This window comes from Lemur catta, chromosome Y (assembly GCF_020740605.2).
Source record: "Lemur catta isolate mLemCat1 chromosome Y, mLemCat1.pri, whole genome shotgun sequence".
NCBI classification, from domain to species: Eukaryota; Metazoa; Chordata; class Mammalia; order Primates; family Lemuridae; genus Lemur; species Lemur catta.
The window spans coordinates 2,929,231-2,956,971 of NC_059156.1; the positions used below are offsets into that span (position 1 = coordinate 2,929,231).

Genomic DNA, 27,741 nt, shown 5'->3' on the forward strand with positions numbered 1-27,741 from the left:
ATAGCGGTGGCTGTTGGGTTTAAGCTTGTTCTTTGCTAACAAGAGAAATAATTGGTTGTTCCATGCAGTCGAATAGGTCATGAAACTTCTAGGAGTCATTGTCCTATTCTCTGCCACTGAAGCAGATGAGGGGGCAAATCAGAGCAGGGTTGGGTCAGGGAGGCCTGTGTTCAGATTCCTCAATTGCAGCAACAATGATAACCTTCTTCACTTTGACTGTGGCCAGGTTTATTACTATGTTTCTTGGAGATGACCTATTTGCTTAGAATCTTCCGTATACTCAGTGTCCATATGGTATGTCTGAATTTCTGCTGATACCACGGAGGTTTTGCTGAGTAATTTTCTGAAATAGGTTTTCCATGCCTTTTGCTCTTTCTTCTTCTCCATAAAGAATATCTATAATTTAAATTTTACTTGCTTCACATAGTACCATATCTCTCTCAGTGATTGCTTAGACTTTTTAATATTATTTTCTGTTTCTTTCAATGACTAGGTTATCTCAAGAGCCTTGTTTTCAAGCTCTGAGATTTCTTTCTCCTCTTTGTTAAGACTGTTGTTGAGGCTTTCTGCTTTGTTTTGAAGTTCCCTAAATAGCTTTTTTATTTCTTTAAGTTCTAATATGTCCTTTCTTATGTTATCTAGTTCTCTAGCAACATTTATTTATTTATTTATTTATTTATTTATTTTATTACAGGATATTATGGGGGTGCAAACATTTTGGTTACATGTTATGACTTTGCCACATCTCAACCATGATTTGAGACATGCCCTTCCCCCCTGCAACACTGCTCACTGCGTCCATTAGTTGTGAGTTTATCCACGCCAATCCCGCAGCCCCCAAAGAATATTACTATTGTGTGAGCACATTAGTGTTGATCAGTCAGTGCCAGTTTGATGTCGAGAACATGTGGTGCCTATTCTTCTTCCATTCTTGTGATACCTCACTTCAGAGGATGCGCTTAAGATCTATCCAGGGTAATAAAAGAGGTGCTAGACCACCGTCATTTTTTATAATTGAGTAATATTCCATTGTATACATATACCATATTTCATTAATCCACTCATGTATTGATGGGCACTTGGTTTGTTTCCATATCATTGCTATAGAGAATTATACTGCTATAACCATTTGCATGCAGATGTCTTTATTATAAAATGACTTTTGTTCCTTTAGGAGATGCCTAACAGTGCTATTGCTAGATCAAATGATATTTCTATTTTAAGCTCTTTCAGGTATCTCCAAATTCTTTTCCACAGAGGTTGCACTAATTTACAGTCCTACCAGCAGTGTAAGAGTGTTCCTATCTCTCCACATCCTCACCAGCATTTGTTGCTTTGGGATTTTTTGATAAAGACCAATCTCACTTGGGTTAGGTGATATCTCATTGTAGTTTTGATTTGCATTTCTCTAGTGATTAGAAATGTTGAGCTTTTTTTTTATATGTTTGTTGGCCATTATTCTGTCTTCTTTTGAAAAGTTTCTGTTCATGTTCTTTGCCCATTTATTGATGGGGTTGTTTGATTTTTTTCTTTTTGATTTTTTTTTTTTTAGTTCTAAATAGATTCTTGTTATCAGCCCTTTAGTGACTTTTTAAATTTTTTCATTGATTTCTGGAAATATATTTGGCTTCTTTTTGTTAGTTTTCCACTTTCTCTTCAACTCATTCATCTTATTTTCCCTACATATTCTGAATTCTATTTCTGTCATTTCAGTGATTTACTTGTGGGGGCAGTCTAACTGTAGCTCCATTGTATTTCTTGGGAGGTGTCAAGCTATTTATTTATTTTTACATTGCTAGTCTGTTTGGCTGGTTTAATTTCATGTGGCTTCTCTTCTGTTGGTTGTAGTTTAATAGGATTACAGGTCACCTGTTCTCCTTTTCTGGGGACTCTCTTGTTCCAATTCCAGTAGTGACAATTGCTCAGCTGTCATTTTAATGATATTATTGTCAAGTTAAATATTATAATTATCTTTACAGTTTTCTAAGAGTTTTATGCTTTTATTTCCTGTGGTTTATGTCTTTATTCATTTTGAGTTTGTTTTTTTGTGGTATAATGTATTGTTCCACTTTGCATTTTTGTACGAATGTGTATATATATATTTATATGTAAGTACATATATATTTTTTCTTCAGCAGTTTTTGTAAAGTCACTACTCCTTTTACATTGAATGATCTTGGCAATTTTGTTAAAATTAATCAATAATTAAAACCTTTTCTGTTTGGAGGATCTATCCTGTGCTGTCAGCAGGGTGTTGCAGTCTCCGGCTATTATGGTGTTGCTGTTTATCATTTGGTTTAGATTAAATAGGGTTTACTTCATGAATCTAGGTGCACCTAGGTTGGGTGCATACATAATAAGTATAGCTATGTCTTGTTAAACTGTACCCTTCAACATTATGTAGTGATCATCTTTGTCTTTCATTACATTTGTTGATTTAAAAACTAAATTATCTGAAATTAAAACTGCCATGCCAGCCTTCTTTTGGCTTCTATTTGCTTGAAATATTAATTTTCACCCCTTTATTTTCAGTCTAAATGCATCTTTGCAGGTTAGATGAGTTTTCTGGAGATAGCAGATACTTGGCTTGTATTTTCTTACCCATTAGGCCAGCCTATGTCTCTTGAGTGGGGAGTTCAAGCCATTGACATTTATTGAGACAGCTGATGGGTGGGGGGTATACCACATAAATAGAAAAAAGAACAAAGACCATATGATCGTCCCAATAGACGAGAAAAAGCATTTGATAAAATTCAACTCTCTTTTATGATAAGAATGCTTAACAAAATAGGCATAGACAGGGCCTACCTAAAAATGATACAAATCATATATGACAAACCCACAGCCAACATCATACTGAATGGGAAAAAATTGAAAGCCTTCCCACTTAGAACTGGAACCAGACAAGGTTGCCACTGGCCCCACTGTTATTCAACATAGTTGTGGAAGTCCTTGTGAGAGCAATCAGGCAAGAGAGCAGAATCAAGTGTGTCCAAATGAGGACAAAAGAAATCAAACTCTCACAATTTGCTGATGATATGATGTTATATGTAGAAAACCCCAAGGATTCAACCAAGAGATTCCTGGAACTGATAAATGAATTCAGTATAGTCTCAGGATACAAAATCAATACACACAAATCAGAGGCATTCATATATGCCAATAAAAGTCAAACTGAGAACCAAATCAAGGACTCAATAACTTTCACAATAGCAACAAAGAAAATGAAGTACCTAGGAATATATTTAACTAAGGAGGTAAAAGACCTCCACAGGGAGAACTATGAAACACTGAGGAAGGAAATTGCAGAGCACGTAAATAGGTAGAAACCCATACAATGCTCATGGATCGGAAGAATCAACATTGTTAAAATCTCTATACTACCCAAAGTGATCTACAGATTCAATGTAATGCCTATTAAATTACCAACATCATTTTTCACAGATATAGAAAAAATAATTTTATGCTTCGTATGGAACCAGAGAAGACCCTGTTTAGCTAAAGCAATTTTAGGCAACAAGAACAAAATGGGAAGTATTAATTTACCAGACTTCAAATTATACTACAAAGCTATGGGTATTAAATCAGGCTGGTATTGGCACAAGAACAGGGACACAGACCAGTGGAACAGAATTGAGAATCCAGATATAAAACCATCCTCATATAGCTATATAATCTTGGACAAAGAAGACAAAAACATGCACTGGTGAAAAGAATCGTTATTCAATAAGCAGTGCTGGGAAAACTGGATAGCCACATGTAGAAAACTGAAACAGGACCCACACCTTTCACCTCTCACAAAAATCAAATCACGGTGGATAACAGACTTAAACATAAGGTGCGAAACTATTAGAATTCTAGAGGAAAATGTGGGAAAAACTCTTATAGACATTGGCCTACGGAAAGAATTTATGAAGAAGACCCCAAAGGCAATTACAGCATCAACAAAAATAAATAAATGGGCCCTGATTAAATTAAAAAGCTTCTGCAAGCCAGAGAAACTGTCATGAGAGCAAACAGACAATCTACAGAATGGGAAAAAATTTTCACAGGCTACACATCTGATAAAGGACTGATAACTAGAATCTATTTAGAACTCAGGAAAATCAGCAAGAGAAAATCAAACAACCCTATCAAAAAGCAAAGGACATGAATAGAAATTTTTCAAAAAAAGACAGAAGAATGGCCAAGAACCATATGAAAAAATGCTCAACATCTCTAATCATCAGAGAAATGCAAACCAAAACCACAATGTGATATCACTTAACTCCAGTGAGAATGGCCTTTATCAAAAAGTCCCATAACAATAAATGTTAGCATGGATGCGGAGAGACAGGAACACTCATACACTGCTGATGGGACTGCAAACCAGTGCAACCTCTCTGGAAAGCCATATGGAGATACCTTAAACAGATTCAAGCAGACCTACCATTTGATCCAGCAATCCCATTATTGGGCATCTACCCAAAATAACAAAAGACATTCTATAAAACAGACATCTGCACCCAAATGTTTATAGCAGCACAATTCACAATTGCAAAGATGTGGAAACAACCCAAATGCCCATCAATACATGAGTGGATTAATAAAATGTGGTATATGTATACCATGCAGTACTACTCAGCTATAACAAATAATGGTGATATGGCACCTCTTGTATTTTCCTGGGTAGAACTGGAACCCATTCTACTAAGGAAAGTATCCCAAGAATGGAAAAATAAGCACCACATGTATTTACTATCAAACTGGTTTCACTGATCATCACCTAAGAGCACATTTAGGAATAACATTAATCAGGTGTTGGGCAGATGTGGCGGGGGGAGGGTGTGGGTGTATATATACATAATGAGTGAGATGCACACCATCTAGGGGGGTGGACACACTTGAAGCTCTGATTCAGGAGTGGAAGGCCATGGAAATATACGTAACCTAAACTTTTGTACCCCCAAAATATGCTGAAATAAAAAAAATGTACAGAAAAACACAAACTGAACCTCCAGAATTGAAAAACTTACTGAACAATTTACAAAATGCAGTTGAAATCTTCAACAATAGATGAGACTAAACAGAAAAGAGAATCTCATCTCTTGAAGGCAGATCTTTTGAATTAATCGAGTCAGATAAAAGTAAAGAGAAAAAGAATTTAAAAACTCATTCAAGAACTTGTTGTATTATCTTGAATAGAGCTGGAGTCCATTCTACTAAGTGAAGTATCACAAGAATGGAAGAACAAGCACCACGTGTACTCACCATCAAATTGGTATGAATTGATCAACACTTATGTGCACATAGGGTAGAGTGATATATATCAGGTGTAGGGCAGGTGGGAGGGAGGAAGAAGGAATGGGTTTCACACCTAATGGGTGCAGTCCGCAGTATCTGGGGAATGGCCATATTTATAGCTCTGATTTGGGCAGGGCAAAGACAATATATGTAACCTAAACATTTGTGCCTCCATAATATTCTGGAAGAAATACATACACACACACACACACACACACACACACACACACACACACACACACATACCCATATACTGTTTAATTTTTTAAAACAGGAACACATTGCAAGGCATCAATCCACCAGACTTCAGGCTATACTTTGAGGCTACAATAACCAAAACAGCATGGTACTGGCACAAGAACAGAGCTATAGACCTTTGGAACAGGACTGAGAACCTAGATATAAAACCATCCTCATATTGTCATCTAAGTCTTTGACAAAGCAAACAAAAATATACATTAGGGAAAAGAATCCCTATTCAATAAGTGGTGCTGGGAGAATTGGATAGCCATATGCAGAAGATTGAAACTGAATCCACACCCCTCACCTCTCACAAAAATCAACTCATGCCAGATAACAGATAAGACATGAGACTATTAGAATTCTAGAAGAAAATGTTGGGAAAACTCTTACAGACATCGACCTAGGCAAAGAAATTATGAGGAAGACCCCCAAAGCAATCATGGTAGCAACAAAAATAAATAAATGGGACCTGCATTAAAACGCTTCTGCACAGCCAAGGAAACCATCATTAGACCAAACAGACAACCTACAGAATGGGAGAAAATATTTGCTTTCTACACATCCGATAAAGGGCTGATAACTAGAATCTATTTAGAACTTAGGAAAATTGACAAGAAAAAAAATCAAATAACCCCATTAAAAGGTGGGCAAAGGACATGAATGGAAACTTTTCAAAAGAACGTAGAATAATGGCCAGCAAACCCATGAGAAAAATGCTCAACATCTCTAATCATCAGGGAAATGCAAATCAAAACCGCAATGAGATAGCACCTAACTCCAGTGAGAATGGCTTTTATGAAAAAAAATCCCAAAACAACAAATGTTGGCATGGATGTGGAGAGATAGGAACACTCTTACACTGCTGGTGGGACTGCAAATTAGCACAACCTCTGTGGAAGGTAATATGGTGAGACCTAAAAGAACTAAAAATAGAACTACCATTTGATCCAGCCATCCCGCTACTAGACATCGACCTAAAGGGGAAAAAACTCATTTTATAAAAAAGACATCTGCACTGGGAAGTTTATAGCAGCACAACTCACAATTACAAAGAGGTGGAAACATCCCAAGTGTGCATCAATCCATGAGTGAATTAATAAAATGTAGTCTATGTATACCATGGAGTACTACTCAGCCACAAAAAACAATGGTGAACTAGCACCTCTTGTACTATCCCGGGTGGAGCTGGAGCCCATCCTTCGAAGTGAGGTATTACAAGGATGGAAAAACAAGCACCACATGTAGGCACCATCAAATTGGCACTAACTGGTGAGCACTTAGGTTGCGTGATACTTCTGTAATGGTCAGGTTTGTGACCAACACGACTAAAGAGTTCAAGCAAGACTTGTTGGAAAGCTTGAGAAAATTAGGGTTTGATATCTCTGAAGATGAGATAGTCACATCTCTGACTTCAGCCAGAGGTTTAGGAGAACAGAAACACGTCAGACCTGTGCTGCTAGTTGATGATTGGGCACTACCTGATTTCAAAGGAATGTTAAGATTCCATGTGTTTCAGCAGTGAGCTGGAGTTGGGATATATGAGCAGAGTCCCTGGTCCGGAAGAAATCTTTGTCATTTGGTCTAGGACTACATTTGCAACATCTGTATATATAAGAAAATACCCAAGGAATACAAACCAGTGATCCTAACGCTGTGGTCATAGGATTGGCTCCAGAACACTTTCATTATCAAATTGTGAAGCAAGCATTCCGGTTGCTCCTGGATGGGGCACCTCTGATAGCAATCCACGAAGCTGAGTATTACAAGAGGAAGACGGCTTAGCCCTGGGGCCTGGACCACTTGTCACTATGTTAGAGTATGCCACAGACACCAAAGCCACAGTGGAGGGAAAGCCAGAGAGAACATTCTTTCTGGAAGGATTGCGGGGAACTGGCTGTGAACCTGAGGAGACTGTCATGGTAGGAGATGATTGCAGGGCCAATGTTGGTGGAGCTCTGAATGTTGGCATGCCGGGTATCTTAGAAAAAACTGGGAAATACCGAGCAGCAGGTAAAGAAAAAATTAATCCATCTCCTTACTTAACTGGTGAGAGCTTTCCTCATGCTGTGGACCACATTCTGCAGCATCTGCTGTCACCCACCATGTGCATCTGAAACAACTTGTAACGCAGCTTTTTGTTGTCCCCAGTGAATCCCTTACTAACTCAATGCCAGCATTGACAGACACATACCACTCAATGGTGATCATGTTTTAAGCCTCTTTTATTGTGCATTAATTAGAAAGAAAGGTATTGAATTGCAGCCAGCAACTAAGCCTCACTAATCCCTTTTGTTTTATTTTGTGACTGAAGATTAACTGAAGCCCAAAGAAAGGGAAAGCTGAGGTTTTGTGCCATTTCTTTTAAAATATTCATCAGGTTAGGCAGGCCTCAGAGGCAGAAGCAACTGCAGGGGAGAGTGTTCTCTGCTATCTCCTCACTGGAAAACAGGGGGCAAGGGAGGAATTCACACTGTGAATAAAGCTGAATGGTGGTTTTTACATGATAAAGTAATGCATTAAAAGGTGCATTGGGCTACAGTTTTAATATGGAGTTCAACTGTGAGATCCATCAGAAGTGGCAAGCAGAGTATAAGAGATAAGCAGCAAAGCCAGTTGTCCTTTAGCCCAAGTGAGACAGTGAATTTGCATCAACAGATATTGAAAACTAGATTTTCTACTGTATTCCCAGCACGGGTCACTTCTTTTCTCCTCATTAGCCAGAGAGGACTAATTTAAATTTAGAACCTGGTTTTCATTTACAATAATATTTCCATTAATAACCTATTCGTTGCCGATATCTATTATAGTGTGTAACAGTTGTTTTGGAAATTTTATGTAAAATTAAAACTATCCGGTATTTTACAGATGTTTTAATTAGACATTGCTATTAACAGGAACAGTGCAGAAGCTAAAATCAAGCCTTCAGTGTCTTACAGAGCGTGTATTTTTTTAAGCTAGTGTCCACCAGGGTCCTATTAACTGTACATTTGCAAGATTTTGTAATTTTTGCCTCTGACATTGTGGGAAAAATCTTTGAGAAGCTGTTGGGACAGATTCAAGTTTTTATGTATTTGGTTACTACAGCTGTAAAATGAAATCTCGCCTTGTAGCGTGGATAATTTTTCTCATGTTAAACCCACCAAAATGAAGGAGACTAAGTAGGTGATGATTTTCCTAGTGCATCTGCATACTGTGATAATCCTGGGCCTTCACAATTGTTTTGCAGGGCTCTTGGGCATTGAGTTATTAGAATGTAGTTGTATATCATTGTAGTGTTCACCTTACTGAAACTCATACTGATGTTAATGAACTTTGGATTTTGATGCTTGTTTAGACATCAGCTTGGTCTTGGAAGGAAGGAAAGCTAAATAAATGGCAGTTTGGTGAAAAAAAATTATTTTTACTGTAAAAAGTGATGGCTCTCTTTGTAAATTGCCAGTTTTCTATTTCAGGTTTTATGCAAATTTCATGGCATCTGTGGTTTAAATTTTCATTGAAAGCTCATCAAATTAACCAGATTGGGTCCCCAGCCCCCCTCCTCCCACCCTCTTAGTCTGAATTGTTCGTGTTCTCAACACTCTCTTCTACTTTTTATTCCATAAACTTAAAAGTTAGTGAGCCAAGAAAACGAATAGATCGCCACTGTTACAAGGAAATTCTCGGAACACAGGCAAAACAACCAGTCTCACACAGACACAGAAATGAAGCGGATTAAAGATGTCATTTTAGCAGAGAGATGTTACACTTGGTTCAAAGTCAATGTCAAAGCACACAGACTCTGGTGGAGCAAAGGAATTGATTGGTAAATGGAGGAAAAACTGGTTTCTCCACAGAGAGCAAGGGAGACAATAAAAACTACCAAACAAGTTTGACAGAGCTTACATATCCATTCATTAGATATCTAGAACTCACAGAGGCACATAAAGTAGCTGAGAGAGCAATGAACGTACCTTGTAGAAAGGACTGCTTTACAGGGCACATAAGCTTTCCATCAAAGCGCAACATTATTTTTCCCCCATAGCATGATTTTTCGTGTCTGTCTCTCAGCATGCTGTTTAAAATAAAGAGCAGTGTCCTTTCTTATCAAGGCGGCCCTCTGTTAACACCAAACATAGGTGGAATCACTTCTGAATGTCCTCTTTCTATGTTAAACATATTTACCCACCTTGTTCTGAAATTAAAGATGGAACACTAGTAAAGTTAAGATGAAGAAGGCCTTTGTTGGCAGAAGAAAGGAAATCAATATCGGGACCAAACGTGAGAAAGTCAGTGCTGTACATTATTAAGGTAAAAGGGAGCGTCTGCGAAGCTCTGCATAGCCAATGTTAACCGACTGTCACGCAGGTTTGTCGAACTGCTGTGGCGCGCCTGTTGCAGCGGCGAGCTGGCTCCGAGAGGCGAGCTGGCTGCGTTCGTGGGCAATAGCTGGTCCTGCATTCCTGAATGTGTGGCCTTGGTACAGCTGTCCCTGTATGAGAAGGCGTGCATCCTCTCACCCGCGTGCACTTGGCTGCACAGTATTGAAGAACGACCTGGGGAGACTACACTGCCACTCTTCTGCAGCCGCTTGGCCTTCCGGCGAGGTCGATACCTATAGTCCGGGTGTTTCTCTCTGTGCATGGCCTGTAGTCTCTGTGCCTCCTGGAAGAATGGCGATTTTTCGGCTTCTGTGAGCGTTCTCCACTGGTAGCCCAGCCGCTTGCTAATCTCTGAGTTTTGCATTTGAGGATTCTCCAGAGCCATCTTGCGCCTCTGATCGCGAGACCAGACCATGAATGCGTTCATGGGTCGCTTGACCCGGTCCTGTCCGCTCCCTTCACAGTTTCCTCCCCTTTCACGCTGATAATTCAAGCTGGGCTTGTCAGTGCAAAAGAAGGAAGAGTTTTTCCCGAAAGCGAGGGTATTCGGTTGCTGTGCGGCTGGACTGTAGTCACTGCTGTTCAATACTCTGAACATAGTGGAAGCATATGACTGCACCTTTAAAAGGGAAGGGGCAAGAGTTCAGGAACATATTCTACTGTCCAAAGCTTATTTCTGCCAGAGACTTTGTTGCCTTAACTTTTGTAATAAAATACTCGTTTCTCCGCCCCAACACGCCCCCCCCCAACTGCACCCCAGCGAATCCACCACGAGCTAGCACTCTAGCAACCTATCCATTCTCAAGCAAAATGCTGCGTACTTGCTCTGCTTCTAATCCGCCGCCCTGACGTTCCTACTATTCTCCTTAAAAGTGCAAGACCGACTGTATCGCACATTATTTTGTGTTCCTTTACATCAAAGGATGAGGATACAGCAAAAGGAGATACTAACGAGCTTTTTTTTAATCATTATCAATACCTCTGAGGTAAGTAACAAAAGCTTAAAGATAATAAGCTGAAAAAAAAAAGCTTAAAGAGAACCTACTTCTGTTAAGCATACCACACACACCACTGTTTATTGAATTTATAGTAAACATTTTTGTTGTTTCTTCACTTCTACTTAAAGAGTAACTGGATATTCCTTGTAAATTTTGACTGCCAAATAATTGGGAATTCCAGGCTATTGTCTATGCTAACAATAAAGTATCAGAAGACTAATATATCCCGACAACTATTTAATGGCCAATTTCTGGAACGACTGTTATTCTGTTTTTTAAATATGTTTCCTTAAAAGAAAAACAGAGGACCTTGGATCTCAAACAATTCCAGGGAAGTATTAAGATAGGCTATAAAGGAACTACTTGGGGGGAGGGAGGATACACTGTACAGTGATAAACTTTTTAAGTCATTCTCTTCTTCACTTTCACATGACTAGCGACTTAAAAAACAATCTCTTACAAATATCAATTAAATTTCTATCCACAGCTAATGAATTAGAGCCACCAATTTATCAATGTTTACATTTTACTCCACCCTACTACAAAATTAGGTGGTCATGGCTTACCAAGTGAAAGAAGTGAACAACATCCTCAAAAAAATCGTGAAGTCAGATTTGGGAAATTATGTTCTAAGACATCTTTGATGAAATTCAATAGGAGGAAAGTCCCTCCCCTGTACAAGTCTTAAAGCCATATTAACAAAATGGCAGTAACATCTGTAGGTTGCACAGGACACAGCCTATTAACACAGATAAAGTCTCACCAAGACTGAGTAAGAGTGATGCCAAAATTCCTAAGAAAATAAAATAAGGATCCCGAAGTGTATAGAAATAATTTGCATAATCAAATGTGGTTTATCCAGCAAATGTTATAGTAAGTTAACATTAGAAACTGAAAAACAAATTAACTGTATGCAGGCAAAAGATAAATATGAAATCCATAATTCATATCCTAGTCATCTAATAAAGTTTAGTATCCAAGGATACAAATAAAATGGAAATATATTGTTATTTGCCTCAATTCAAAATGTACCTTAATTTAGAATCAAATCCTTAAATTACACTCATACTCAAAAACCGATGTTCTAAAACTGGAAATTGCTTAATATATGAGAAAAAATATATACCAGTTCCAAATCTGACACAAAGAAAGCAAAAAGTGACACGTGCTACAACATAGGTGAACCATGAAAACATTATGCTGCTTGGAAAAATCAGACACACAGGAAGCCAAGGACTCAGTGATTCCGTTTGCATGCGATACCCCAACACCTAGCAAATGCAAATACGTAGAAACAGGAAGCAGATTAGTGGTTGCCAAAGACTGGCTGGGAGAGACCACTGGGAGCAACAACAAATGGGTGCAGGCTTTCCCTTTTGGGGCGGTAATATGTTGTGGAACTAGATAGAGGTGATGGTTGCACAACGTGGTGAATGTACTACCAACCAAGTGTCGCAGAGACTGAATTCCAAATAAGGAAATTTACTGGCAGTTTTCAGGTTGCAATTTGAGGAACACAGATTTCCAGAAGCGTGTGAAATTGTGTCCCAAACAGCTATTTGGGGGCAGGGTTTTTTAAGGAAATAAGAGGAAGTTAGTAGTCATGGGCTCATTCTTAACCGATGATTTTGATTGGTGGTTAAAGATTAGCATAACACTCACTGGTTTCTAGCAGAAGTCCTTGATTCAGAGGTTTGGGGGAAGAAATTCAGTTTCTCTCAAATGGCAGTGATTTTTGTTTGCAGCATCAGCAAGTACATTCTGCAGTGAGGTAGGTAGTTTGCAGAACGGCATTCTGGAACAAAATACTCTTGCAGTGGTCAGCTTCCACTGCCTTCCTTTCACAGTGCTGCTGAATTCTACACTTAAAATGGTGAAGTTTATGCTCTTATGTACCTATATTTAGAAACACATATTTTTTAAAAAGGGCAAAGGGTAAAAAGAGCCGTGTGTGGTGGTTCACGCCTGTAGTACCAGCTACTTGGGAGCCCAGGAGTTCAGGGCTGCTTGGGTAACAGAAAGAGTGAGGCCCTGTTTCTGGGGAAAAAAAAAAAAAAGGACCTCACATATTATGCATGCATGTCATTAGATAAAGGGGAAGTGGGGACCCTCACTTGGGCAACTGGTGGTCAATAAAGTTTAAATAAAAAGAGATTGTATTGCTTTTGATCTACACCTTCTAGGATAGTACATAGCATGTGTTAGATTCTTGAAATATTTCTCCTATGCTTCAATCAGTGAAATGGGCAAAAATACCTCCAGGTTTAGAGAAAGAAATTGTAGTGGCAATCCACTTTTTTAAAAAAAAAGAAAAAGACACTGGTCTTTCTTTAAAGTAACAATCTTTGAATGCAAAAATAGGGGTAGGGAGGGAGGGAAGATTCAATTTACCTGTGTAATATGATATTGATAATTTACCTAATATTTCTTTCAGTGAATTTTTGATGTTTCAATTCATTTTAATCTCTCATTCAGGTCTAATATTCTGTCACTATGCCCAAGGACTTCATTCACAGTTCTTCCAAGATTGGGCCTTTATACCAGAGGTTAAACATATGCTCCCCTGGGCTCCTAGGAGACCCCAATTCCTGAGACATCGTTCTCATCCCCCAAATTCAGTAGATAGTAAGTCAAAGCACTGTTGTGTTATATGACTACAACCTTTCACATTCATTTATGTCTGTGTCTCAGCAGTTGTTAAATATTTTTGCCTCAGTCAGGCCCACAAGCGATCTTAAGCGGTTGGAAGTGAAATGGTCCTGTCAACATTAAGTCTGAATGGGATTCACTAAGAACAAAGGTTGCCAAACTAACAGACTCATTTTATCTTCCAGTGGTGTTAGAAAATAGCTCAAAAGACATTAGTTTCAACATTACTTTAACACGGACCCTGGTTTCTTTTCAAATTACAATAAAAAGGAATAGGAATTGAAGAATAGTAATTTCTATTATTCAAAAAAAATTCTTTTCAAATTACAGTAAAAAGAAATAGGAATTGAAGAATCGTAATTTCTATTATTCAAAAAAAATTCGTTGCATTTAAGGTAAACTATATATTTTGTTCTCAGCGGTTAAATACACCTAACTTAATTTCTATGGTGAATGCAAGCGCTGTATAGGCAATTAAAATTGAAAAACTGAAAAATTTTTTGCCAGTAATTTATATTTTTTCTCTTCACAAAGTGTGATTTGGTGTATCTTCAAACTAAGGAATGAATACAACAAAAATTACATGACTCTATTACTCCATTCATTTGCTCTTATTTTATCTCAAAACATTCCCATCAAAATACAAATATACGAGGTCATAAACTACTCCCCAGATGTTACACTACATGTAGTTTGCTAATCTGAGTTCACTTATGTGTCCTATGTGTCCATTTCCTCTTCAGAGTGCCTATGAGCTGTTGAAGCCTAATGATAGATTCGACACTAAGACACAAGCAATAAAAAAAAAGTAAACAAAATGCAAAACAGCAAAATTAAAAACCTTTGTCAAAGGACACTATCAAGTAAATGAAAAGATGTAACAGTGTAATTCTAAATTTAGGATTTTAAAAACTGTTATTAATATCTAACCTAGGCGGGGCATGGTGGCTCTCGCCTGTAATCCCAGCACCCTGGGACGCTGAGGGAGGAGGATGGCTTGAGCTCAGGAGTTCCAGACCAGCCTGGGCAAGAGCAAGACCCTGTCTCTACTAAAAACAGAAAAATTAGCCGGGCTTGGTGGTGCAGGCCTATAGTCCCAGCAACTTGGGAGGCTGAGGCAGGAGGATTGCTTGAGCCTAGGAGTTTGAGATTGCTGCGAGCTAGGCTGATGCCACAGTACTCTAGCCCAGGTGAAAATAAAAGGGAGGAGGTTTACAGATAGTTTGGTGGGGAAACGGCTAGGCAACTGGGTGTATTGATTGGCTGGGGATGAACCCATAGGTATATAACCTGGCCGGGCACGGTGGCTCACACCTGTAATCCCAGGACTCTGGGAGGCCAAGGAGGGATGATCGCCTGAGCCCGGGAGTTTGAGGCTGCTTTGAGCTAGGTTGAGGCCAGGGAACTCTAGCCCAGGCAATCGAGCAAGACTCTGTCTCAAAAGGAAAAAAAAAAAAAAAAAAACCTAACATAATTCCTTCTGGATCTTTGGAATCAGATGTCACTTTGAGCAGTTGTTGTTGTTGTTGTTGTTGTTGTTGTTGTACGGCTGTGTACAAATTAATGCCCAGCTCTTTAATTGCTAGGTTCCACTGTTCCAAGATTTTAATCAGATAAATCATCTAGAATCTGATTCACTTAAACGTGATCAATTTCATCAGCATCTCCTTCCCAGGTGTTATCTAATCAATGGGTGTGGGGATAAGTACCTGAACAAATGGATTTTAGAAATACGTGTATACCGGATTTAGTTTACAACTTCAAAATAATGCTGCTTGTTTTTCTTCTCTAACTTCAGCTGAACATTTTCTTTCTTTTAATGCATTATTTTGATTTTTCCAAAATATAGGAAATTGTCTCTAAAAACCAAGTTTTAATCTTAGGGAGAATTTTGGCATAGCCTGAAGAATTCCCCCATATCAATTGTAACTGATAGTATTACATCTCTGCTACCCATGCCTCAGATATGCAAACAGAAAGCTCATTACATATACAATCGTCCTTTCTACCGTGATGCAAACAGGTAACATCACTCCTTTCAGCACAAATTTGAGATACTCTTTTTAGTTCCTCTAATCGCTCAGATACTGCATGTGTTAGTTTATTCCTTTCTATAATATGAAGGTCGCTTTTGATCTTTTCTAGGCTCTCCCTTCTGTTCCTTTCTGTCCAAGGTCAACTATACTCCTCCTTCTCTAGTGAGCCAGCAGCTGTTTGACCAAAAACTATTTTAAGAAACAGTTTTCAAAGATATCTCATGGAAGTGTTCTGTTGTACTCTCGCATACATTATCTTTTTCTCACTTTGTTGCATTAAGATCAGAGACTGCTCTCATTTTGTTTTTAATGTTTTTGAAATATTTTGTTAAGTGTACAAATGCTTGATCAACTCAAGAATATCTCCCATTTGTTTTGCTGAAAAATAAATGTTTTCCTTTTAGTGATTTATATTTGAGAGAGGCTACCCTTTAGCTACCATACATTTCACAAGCACTTTTCCAATTTTGGACTTGTAATTGCATTTTTTTAACGCCTCATCCTTCAAAACAATAATGTAATAGCAATGGTTATAACATGTGTCCCTGTTTTGGTCTTGTTTGAATGACAATGGCTTTAACATCTTACCAGCTAAAAAACGTTGCTTGTTTGTAAAATACACTTTATACTGAAAACTGCAGCAGGTATCTGACAACATCGATGGGAGAATCTGAGGAATTATCGACTTCTTATATTTTTATATTACCTGGCAATTATATCTTGTTTAAAATTTGACTAGAGAGGGGCCAAAACAATCATCAGACTCTGGTAACTAAAAAGTGGTAACTCTTTTATCTGTCTGATCTCTTCTGTGATGGTTGGTAGTTTGCATTTTGTTGTTAAAACAATACTTATTTTTAATTTTTAAAAAATTTTGATTGTTATAAATGATAATTATAAATCCCTTATCATTAATTTTTAATCCCCCTCATCTTAGTTACAGATTTGGCTATAACTAATTTCTCATTTCTAGTATTACTTACAATTGCTTTATTACTTTTTCCCTTAATTTAGACCAGCCAGGAGGTATTTAATATTAGAAGCTTTTAAAATAAATCAGGCTTCTTATTCGTCTTTTTCTAATGTTCTCTTAGCAACTCCTTTTTGCTTTTTGGCAAAGTTATGTGTTCTCAAATCTTGTGTAGGTAACAAAGGAGCTACATATGGATGAAGAACATGAAAAGTTGTTGGATAAAATAGAAGCATAATTAGGCTCATCTGCGGTGCTTTCATGCTCCATTTAAAGTTTCTACAATAAAGTAAGGATGTGGAAGTCTTCAGGCAATCCTGTGCACGTCCCGGTATGAATTTGAGTCACATGACTTTTTTGTTTTGTTTTTGGAGACAGTGTCTCACTCTGTCCCCCAGGCTGGAGTGCAGTGGTGTCATCATAGCTCATTGCAATCTCAAAGTCCTGGGCCCGAGTGATTCCCCCGGCATCAGCCTCCTGAGTGGCAGTGACTACAAGTGTGTGCAACAGCGTCTCGCTAATTTTTCTGGTTTTTTTTTGTAGAGTGAGGGATCTCTCTTTGCTTGAGGCCAGGAGTCGGCTGGTCTCCAACTTCTGGCTTCAGGCAGTGCTCCTAGCTCAGCCTCAGAATGCCAGGATTACAGACATGAAGTACCTCACCCAGCCTAAATAACTCTTTATTATTACTGGTTGTCATATATGTTATGATTGTTCTGTGAGATGAACTCTTGGCATTTTTCCAAATCTTATACTAAGAGGATTTTTATTCTCTGTACAGGAGAAAAAGTAATACTAATATCTCTTCCTCACCCATTGCAAGGTTCATGGGTGACACCCTATGACAAAAGACAGGCTGATAATGAAGACATGAGCCTTCAGAAATGAAGAACAAAGAGACAGGGAAACCTGTGCATTTTTATGCTTAGGTTTGATGAAGAGCAGAGGGCTGTGTGGAAGTATGGTTAAACAAAGGTAGTCTGATCTACTGGGAATAAACTGGGGGGAATTCAGCAACAACCCTGTGTTTAGAGTCTTCTGGGCCTCTCTTGTGTTGCCAGCTCCTTTCCTTTGGGTATAGGAAGGACCCTTCTAGAACAAGGGTCTTACGACCTGCTTCTGATGTTTTCTAAAATACCAAGGTGCCATATTTTGGTGTAGCATGTCCTGAACCCTTACTCCCTTAGATACTGTAGGGAAAGATGTTTTCAAAGCCTCCTCCAGAATATATTTAGTAAACTGTGTCTTAGCTGGTAAGAGGAGTTCAGTTGATGCAATGCTGCCCAAATTTAAACCAGATGTACGTCTTTACCTGTGTATTAATTGTGTCAGTCATTTTGTGGCTTACATGTGTGGAAATCTGGCTCCCACAATGTTACCCAAATTATACCTCTAAATGTCACCAACACACACCTGGAGATAGGAAAAATCTGACCTCATTTCTCACCACAGAGTAAGGGGGACACCACCTCATAGAACTTTCACATTGTGTAAGAGTAAGGTAAGAGAAGGTAAGGTCAGAATCTATTGAGAATTTATAGTTTGGTTTAAGATGAGTCTTCCAATGCAGGGGGTTGGGGAGGCAGAGGGGCCAAGGGTGGCTTTGTCGGGATTAGGTAAGGATCACAATGCAGCTGCCCAGGATTGGTAGAAACAGCAAGGCAACCATCTTGAGGCAATGGATTCAAAGAGTCTGAGTGTGCAAACTGCACCTGCTGATGTTTTTCCTTCAAGAGTTGATGAGTCTTTCTGGAAATTTCTGTAATGAACAATCTAACCACTTACCTCAGCAGGAGGCTCCTGGAAAGATAAAGTCTCACTAGTAAAGATTGCAGAATAGCACAGATGCATGTTAATGTGGACAGTAAGGTGTGGTGTCAGTTCTCAGTGTCGAGGCTGAGTTTGGGGATGTCGGGGAGGGTTTTATTTCTCACATGAAACCAGGCTGGGGATCAAGTTTTTCTCTTCTGTTCTTCTCTCATTTGGTCATCATCAGCATACTTTGCATGTCGCTTTTCTTAGTGCATGGAAAAATGCTAATTTAACATAGCCATCCAAAGCTTTATGCCCTTCTTATGGCGGCTGTGTGGTGTTCTAAGTGTGTGGGGGCAAATTATTTTCATTTTTGTGTTTATTACTTTAAAATATTGATTGACATCTGAACCAATCAAACCTGAAAGGCAGCAGATATAAGTGAACTTTCTGGCCATTGTAGGTTACAGTCTAACGATAATTACATATACACACAAAGTATACATGTACACACAGTAGTCTCAGTGGTAAGTTATTTGAAGGAGAAGCATGAGGGCTTATAAAAATGGCAATTTAAGGAGTCAGAGGACTTCTCTAAGGAAGAATGATTGAAAAAACTTCTGAAGCTAAATAGAAATTTCTGTGATGGCAGCTGAAGAGCATGTCAGTACAATGTTGTTCCAGTACAGTACTGCTGAATAGAAGCATTAATAGCAAGAGTGGGCACAAAATGGTGTCTTTGAAATCCTGCTCTTGGAGACACAACAGTGCATCTGAACTCCTATCAAGGACACAGTTGTTCTTTAGCAGGAGTCCTTCAGAGACCCAGGTGTGCCCTCTGCCAGAAGCAGAAGCCAGAGACTTTTGGACATATAAGCTAATAACAACAAACAGGAACTTCTGAAAGTGTATGATTGTGTAATATACTCATAGTCCTTCTTACTAATAGAGAAGGGTATAGGGTGCATTGCTTCGGTTCTCTGCTAGGTGTTGCTACTGACTTCATATAACTGACTTCTCAGAAGCTTTCTCAGAATTAGGCATTTTATATAAGTTATGCTTTTAAAATCCTTGCACAAGTTCTGGAGAGTAACCATTATGCTTATTTCACACTTAGAAAATCGATGTTAGGGAGATGAAGGAATTATCCACGGTCTCTTCAATGGTAGGCAGTGCAATTGTAGATAGTGAGTATATGAACACAGGTATTTCTGTAAAACACGGGCTGTAAAATCAGTGCTTTTCCCCAAACTTAATACCCTGAATTATTTAGAGAACACTTTTACTTTTTCAAAGAAGTGGAAAGGGAGACAATTAAGTTACCAATATAATTTAAGAGAAGTTATTGGATGTGAGTTCAGCCTTCGTGACATGCTGGTTGGCTTAAAACTGTGCTCCCCAACCCCGGCCTGGTCTGCGGACCAGTACCGTGGCCTGTTAGGAACCCCACCGAATAGCAGGAGGTGAGCGTCAGGCCAGTTAGGGAAGCTCCATCTGTATTTACAGCCACTCCTCGTCACTGGCATCACCACATAAGCTTTGCCTCCTGTTAGATGGCGGGGAGGGAGGGGGCATTAGGTTCTCACGGAGCCGGAACCCTACTGCAAACTGCGCATGTGAGGGATCTAGGCTGCGGGCCCTTATGAGAATCCAGTGCCTGATGATCTGAGGTGGAGCTGAGGTGGTGATGCTGGCACTGGGGAGCGGCTGCAAATACAGATTATCACTAGCAGAGAGGTTTGCCTGCACAATAAATGTAATGTGCTTGAATCATCCTAAAACCATTCCTCCCCTTCCACCCTGTCCATGGGAAAATTGTCTTCCGTGAAACCGGTCCTTGGTGCCAAAAAGGCTGGGGACCGCTGGCTTAAAACAAACATTCTGCAACTGTTCTATGAAAGGCTTTTTGGTTTTGTTGTCATTTTATTGAGTTTGCTCAGGAAATACAGTGAGGTGCTCACATAATGACTGAAACGTCAGTGGCAGACTGCATGTGGAACAGACAGCCGTCCCGTAAGATTATAAGGGAGCTGAAAAATTCCTATTGCCCACTGACATGTAGCCATCATAAGGTCATGGTGCAACCAATGCCTTCCTCATGAGTTTGTGGTGATGCTGGGGAAAACAAATCTACTGCGGTTCCAGTCATACAAAAGTATAGCTCATATAGTTATGTACATACATAATACTGGACAATGATAATAAATGACTGTGTATGGGTTTATATATTGAACTATGCTATGCTTTTTATCATATTATTTTAGAATGTACTACTCTGTATATTAAAAAATATATATAAGTTAACTTTAAAACAGCCACAGGCAGGTCCTTCAGGAGGTATTCCAGAATAAGGCATTATTATCATAGGAGATGACGTGGACTATTAGCCCACGCTTGCAGAATAGTCCATAAGCATCAGCAGTTATCTCCAGGCGCTGAGCTAATGTTACCTTGTTAGGGAGGAGAGTTGGCTTTACAAAGATTAGAGAGATAATAAGAACAAAGTTTAAAAATTATCATATAAAAATAATTACTAATAATGAGATAATAAATTTAGTTTTTGTAATGGTTTTAACTAGGAGCCCAAGCCCACGGGCAACAAACTAAACAGGTCAAAAGACTCCAGGGGAAGCTGGGTGAGGCTGTTGTAGCCACTGAGTAGACTTTCTGATTATTTTGTATATGAAAGCAGAGAATGCCAACTTTATAAAAGGGACCACCAGCATAATTTGAACAAAAAGTTGTGTTAGGGATGTTTTCAAAGTTGTCCACCAGCTACACTAAGGGGATTTCTTGTATCAGGTTTTGCCAAGTTACCTATAGTAGTTATTGACTGTGAAATTTTAATTATAGTATTATCCTGTCGAATGGAAAAGGTAGCATTGAGGGGAGGTGAGAATCCCATTAATGATATGGAGTCTTGTACTGATGGCTTAGGAAAAACTCTACAGTGTGGAAAACATCAACCTCTCATGTTTTTTTGTAGTTTAAACGTCTCTGTTTGTAGCATTTGGTGGTTTGGTGAACTTTCAGTGTGGCTCATATATCAGGCATGAGAGTTTTTTTGGTAATCCTTATTTACTTGCAGCTTCTAAGCCTTCTGGAACAGAGTAGTTCCCATTTCAGTAACTGTGTGGAACAAAGTTGGGTTAGAGGAATGTAGACAAATTTAGGACCTAGTCTAGTCTATAGGTAGATAAAAAAGAACTTAAAAGCAATGCACAGAGTTACAATCTAGTAACAGGTGTATCATAGTTGTTGTTGTTGTTGTTTCCTTTTAGAAACAACATTTTTCTTCTACAATGATCATGTGGGAATCTCAGATTAAAAACTCCTTTAGGCTAGAAAGCCAAACCAGAAAGATTTCAGATTTTACTCGCAGTCTTAAGGATCCTAGGCCTGCCAGGAGAGATGTTAACTTTTATTTGCCTACTGTGAGGCTGAGAACCCTTGAAGTTAGGCATGTTCTGCATATTTTTAAAATATGACAGTTTAGTCAAACTCTTGGCAATATAACCATTTTTTTCAGTTGTATTCTACTGTAAAGAGAAAGCAGATTTTATTGGGCTTATGCACATAATCATATTGTCATTAGAATACTCAAAATAGTTTTCAAATAGAGGGGAATCAAGGTAGCAGAGGGGGAAAAACAACCCAAATGTTTTTTGTTTTCTTTTACCAAATTATGCTGTACCAGATTTTAGTAAATTATAGAGAGCTTAAGAGACAAAATTTCTTTAAATCTGGAAGACAAAACATTTGAGTAAAGGACCAACTATGTTTCAAACAACCTCCATTAGTAGTTTCAAGAATCCACCAGTTTCTCATTAGAGTTCTGGAAATCTTTATTTAGTCTGTTGATTTTAAAGTTATTGGAAACATGTATATAAAAGTTACTTGCTGAAGTCTTTTTCACATATCTGATTGTAAATGTTTTCAGAGAAGATTGCAAAACAATAAGTGTGAATGGCAAAAACGTAGAACACGCATAGTTAAAAGTCTGATGGAAGTTTATAATTGTCAAGGAAATTTAGTCATTTCTATTACACATAGCATTTTAAAGTTAAAAAAAACACACACACACAGAATTATGACTGATAACATACATTTCTGTACACTTGTATAATTTTTGACATATGTATATCAATATACCCATAAATGCAATTAAAAGGGCTGGGCATGGTGTCTCATGCCTACAATCCAGCACTTTGGGAGGTTGAGGCAGCAGGATTGCTCAAGGCCAGGAGTTTGAATGTGCAACATAACAAGGCCCCATCTCTACAAAAATTTAAAACTTAGCCCGGCGTGGTGGTGCACACCTGTTGTCCTTGCTACGTAGGAGGCTGGGATCACCCGAGTCTGGGAGTTTGAAGTTACAGTGAGTTTTAATCATGCCACTGCTATCCAGCCAGGGTGACAGGGTGGCACCCCATCTTAAAAAAAAAAATGCAATTGAAGGAAGACTTGGTATCACTAATCATTTAACATTATCTGTCATATAATTTATCAAATAAGCCTACTCATTCAATAACTCTTATCTACTCTTTGAGGCTTCTCAGAGGGCCAACTGGAAAATTCCAAAGTGAATTCTAGGTTAAAGAGACTTAAATTTAGAATTTGATTTTAATGAAGTTTGTCAAAGATATTAAAAGGCACAAAACACTTCATCAAAACAGAATGACAGTTCACTATCAAATAATGGTCATTTATTTGACCAGAGTGAGAATCAAAAGACCTCAGAAGCAATACAGCAACTTACATGGATGAAAAAACCTTAGCCCCTTAAAAGCTTAGTTCCCATAAGAAATCAAAAACCTAATAAAGAGAACATACAAAATTATACTGGTGAAACGTAAAATCTTTGTTTCTTAGAGCAGCTACCAAAAAGGTGAAGAAAAACTTTCTGCAGTGTGATCGTTTCTCCTCATGGGAAGCTCTTTTAGATCATCTGGAAGTCAAACCTGATGAAAAGGGTTCTTGAACTTAATCAGACACAGGAAGAATGTGTCCAAGGTTATGAGTATAACAATTCTGATGTATCAAAAGAACCCAAGAGTACAAAATCAAATTTCACTGGAGGAGAACATTGCTTTTCTACCCATTTAAGATGGGTATTTCAGTGGCAGGCCACAAGGGCAGAGTTAGTAACTCGGGAGAAAAAAATTGTAAGAGCTGACAAAGTTGAAGGAGAGAGTTATCATCCTAGGCTTTGTCAAGGGGAGAAAAAGCTGAAGGAAATGATGTAAGACCCACAAATCATATGCAGTGAGATACACAGCAAGAGTTGATGAACCTCTGAGATATAAAGCCGAGAAATTTTAAAAGCAAAACTTTACCTCAAGAAATAAAATCACCATTTTAAATGAAGAGCACAGCATTTTTAACCTGACACTAGGGAAATTAAATAACTCTTGGAAAGAAGATAGTTGTTAAAGAAACAGATTTTGGAATTAAAAGTCAAAACCACTTGCAAGTTTGTTAAGAGGAGATCAGTACTTCAAGAAAACCTGTTGTTTTTAAATATAGAGGACCAGACTCTGGTCCTGTATCAGTTGCACCTCTGGCACTGGTGGTTAATCTTTGGAAAAACACATAAATAATTTCATTCCAATCCTAGCCAGTCTGATCACATGTAAAAACTTTCTTCATAAGGCCCACCCTTTATAAATCTTCGCCAATTTGCTTAGACCTGTCATCTTTTTCCAAAACCCCCAGTCTTAGCCCTATACTTTTTCTCTTTAATTTGTAGTTTTTTTTTAATTAATAGATCTAAATATAGTTAGCCTTTTTATAAAATTAAAAAACCAAGAATAAACTTATGCTTATTTAGCAATTTGTTGTAGTTTTCCATCTTATTGGGATATGACGTAGACATTTAATGAGTATCTATTATTTAATTTAACATAACTTTAAGATTTTTAAATTTCATGAAAAGTTTATTTATAAATTTATTTTATTTATAATTACCTGATTTATTTATTTGTAATAACTAGATTACTTGTTAAATTGAGATGTCAGACAGAACTAGTCATTATTTTAAGTTATTTTTTTATTTACCAGTTTTATAGCCTCTTAACAGCAGATGCTTACCTAAAACTTTAAAGGTAAAAATGTGGGTATTCTGTCGATAACTCAGAAGATATAGCGATTTTTACTAAGTTAACAGTATTAAACTAATCTTGTTTTTTAAGTAGTTGCATTTTTTAAAAAGTTCATATTGTTTTAGGCTGGGTTTATAGCTTTATGACCTTACAACATCTAGCAGAGGCAAATGTAAAATTAACTGACCAGTAGACTCAGGGAGCGCGGGGGGGGGGGGGGGGGGGGGGGGGGGGGAAGTATGTTGACAATTTTGAAGACATTTAAAATTTTATTTTATCAACAATTTTAAAACCAAATAACTTATCAAATATTTACTTAGGTCATGAGAACTAAAAATAACTGGGGTTAGTGGTGATGATCTATTTAATATGGATGTTCATTTATTTATACCAATTGAGACAAAATTTCTTAAGGGATTTCTGGCTGACTATACCTGACTTTATTATGTAGATACAACATACAACATAACATATGTATTATGTGTAAACACATCTAAATACATACACGTGTGCAGCAATAAAGTTTTACAGCTTTTATTTTAGAATTTTAGTCACGAGATAGTAAAGACATATACTCACTGGTTTATTAAAAAAATAAAAAATACAGTTGGATGTAAGTTATTTTTCTGACAAAATGAGATAAGGCCAAATTTTCAAATTTTTCTTTTATAGGCAATTTTATAAAGTCTGTGGATCAAGTTTTGGGTAAACCAGTTTGAAAACCTTACCAATATATTGGATGAGACCAATAACCCGTTAACTGTGACTGCATTATCTGAGGAGGCTGAAAAGATAAGGGTTATTTCTAACGACATCTGTCCAATATTGTCTTGGACACAATTCTTTGTCCTGAAAGATTAGAAATGTTACCATTCCTCTCAGTATGGGAAAGGGTTCCCATGGGAATGTCATCTTTGCTGTTAAGAAACAGCATGAAGATCAAATTTTTTGAAGTATTATATCTGCTAGTTTTCAAGTGTCAAGGGGGTATACACACAGAAGAGGGGGTCTTCAAATAGCCAGTGATGGTTTTTTGCTGTTGTTGCTGTTTGTTTTTTGGGTTTTAAAAAAAAAATTTAGCCTCAAAATATCCATGAGATATGAACATCTTATCTGGAGTGTATGATCATATATAGTGTGGTCTTTTAGCTTAGCTTTAATAACAACAGACTGTTTGAACGATGTCTGTAATGTTTGAACATGTTACCAGCTGGAGTCCTAGAAAATATCTTGGCATGACTTTGAATTTTAAGAGCCCAGTTTATGGGTGCTCTGGTTTAATGTCAAATGCACAAAAGTCAAATAAAGGCAAGTGCATATGGAAAATAAAGTACATGAGCAACAAGAAGGACAAAAAGCCACCTTTTCCAACTGAAGAGAAGAGGAAAACTCCCTTCACTGAGTCCTCAACCCAAGGGGAAAATCCCTTTACCTATACCCGCACAGCTGAGGTCTGCCAGAAGAGTCCTCCCTAACAGATCTCCCAAGCAAAGCGGAAAGATCCTTCTCAGGAAAGAGGAAAGATCCCTCCCTACCTAGGTCCCAAATAAAACAGAATTTGGCCCAAATCAGGAGTACAGTCCAAGAGAGACTCACAGGGGGAAAAGAGGTGACCCACAGAAGCAGCGGGACTCAGAGGGCCCCAGTGCATGTACCTCACCCCATAGTTCCAAGGCCTGGTGATTTTCTCTTAGATGAATCAGCTCTGGAATCCCATTTCTGACACCAAGTATGTCAGAGTCAAATAAAGTACAGAGACAAGTCTCTGAAAATAAAATGTTGTCCTTGAAAAGAAAGAACAGCAATTCAGGGCATACGTGCAGAAGAGGTGGTCTTTGGTATATGGGTGTGTCAAAAGAGCAAAGAGGTTGGCAGGTTTGTAAAAAGGAGAAATGTTACCTATTGTTCTTTGAGAATGTTCATTGGCACCAGTAAGGTTTGGCAGAACTGGCAAGTTTTGAAGGGTGCCTGACGGATAATTGGTAAAACTGTTCTTAGAGTCACAGCAGGTTGTTTCAGTAGCCATTAGGTAAACTTGGCTTCAGGTTGCCATAGGCAGTTTCAGCAGAGAATTACATTCTTGGAGCAATGTTATGTGCCCTGAGCAATGTTTTTGCCCCTTGTCTCTTGACTCTGTTTCAGTTAGGGGTGACAAGAATAACGCAATTCATATGACTGACTTTCACAGCTCCCTAGTTGTGCTTTTTAAAATTAATTAATTATTTTTATTTGTAAGTTGTTTTTTATTTTTATTTTGTGGGGGAGGGAGTTTGTGGAGAAGGCCTCGGGAGATTTGAAACACCTAATATAAAATACTGTTATTCAGAATGTGTATATAAATAACAAAGGAAAAGACAGTCTACAGTAAAAGGGACAATAGCATGCAAAACGTGTACAGAAAGAGAGTACCTGAAATTTTGAAAAAGTGTCAAACTGACTCATAATAAGAGAAGTTATTTTGAGTAACCAAGAGCACATTAACACAAAAAACATTTGTTTACATTGCACTCACAAGGTGGTAGGGAAATAAACACTCTGAAAAAGTGTACTGCAGTGTATGTGCTACCAGATAGGCTATTCTTTGAGTCTCTTTCATTTCCTAGTCTTGCCTTCCCCACCAACACACTCCTGCACCTCCCTGCCCCCTGTGTTTTATCTGTTTTTTTTTTATTATTATACATATACTCCTAATGCCATTTCTTTTTTATTTCCTATATCCTTTTCTAATGTTCACTTATCTTTGACCTACTAATTACTTCCAATCACTAGTCTAGCACTGATCTTTTAATCTGTTGTTAACCGTGAATCTGTGTGCTAAGTGTTTCTTATGTCCTGACACATTGTTTAAGGCATCTTTGTACAAAGAAGTCTCAGTTTTTACGTAAACACACATACTTTTTTTTTTTTCCTGATGGCCGGTTTGTGTAAAGCTCCCTTTTAATGTTTTTGTTCGTTAATTGATTTTGCTTCTCTTGACCTCCTTATATTTCTATGTTAATGTTAGGATTATCTTCTTCTACCCACAAAAGTTTCATTGCTATCTCAGTTTCAGTTAGTGTTGCCTTAAATTAATGGATTGCTTTTATTAGAACTGCCATCTAAATACCCTTTGAGTGACTTCAGCCATGAATCTGGTGTGTCTCTTCATATCTGTACCTTCTGGCCCAAAGGCTATCTTGATCAACATTTTTAAGTAAGATCTGTAGCCTTCTGCCAAGTATGGAAAGAATAGTTCCCAGACTATGAGGGGAAGAAAACAGACCTGGGGGTTCCAACCACCCATTGTTCATGTTTTCAGACAATTCTCCACTCATCCCTGTGCTCAGTAACTCTGGAACCCCTGTCCAAGTGCTG

General features: G+C 38.1%; 2 protein-coding genes across 3 annotated transcripts in view; both read left to right on the forward strand.

Annotated features, from left to right (window-relative positions):
- Positions 1-7,640, forward strand: part of LOC123629099 (haloacid dehalogenase-like hydrolase domain-containing protein 2) — a 41,640-nt gene extending 34,000 nt beyond the window's left edge. The window contains 3 exon segments of the mRNA XM_045539061.1: positions 6,808-7,013; positions 7,151-7,294; positions 7,297-7,640. Of these exon segments, the coding sequence (XP_045395017.1) occupies positions 6,808-7,013; positions 7,151-7,294; positions 7,297-7,640 (694 nt within the window).
- Positions 1-27,741, forward strand: part of LOC123629050 (F-box-like/WD repeat-containing protein TBL1X) — a 1,209,717-nt gene that overhangs the window by 130,546 nt on the left and 1,051,430 nt on the right. The window lies entirely within an intron of this gene.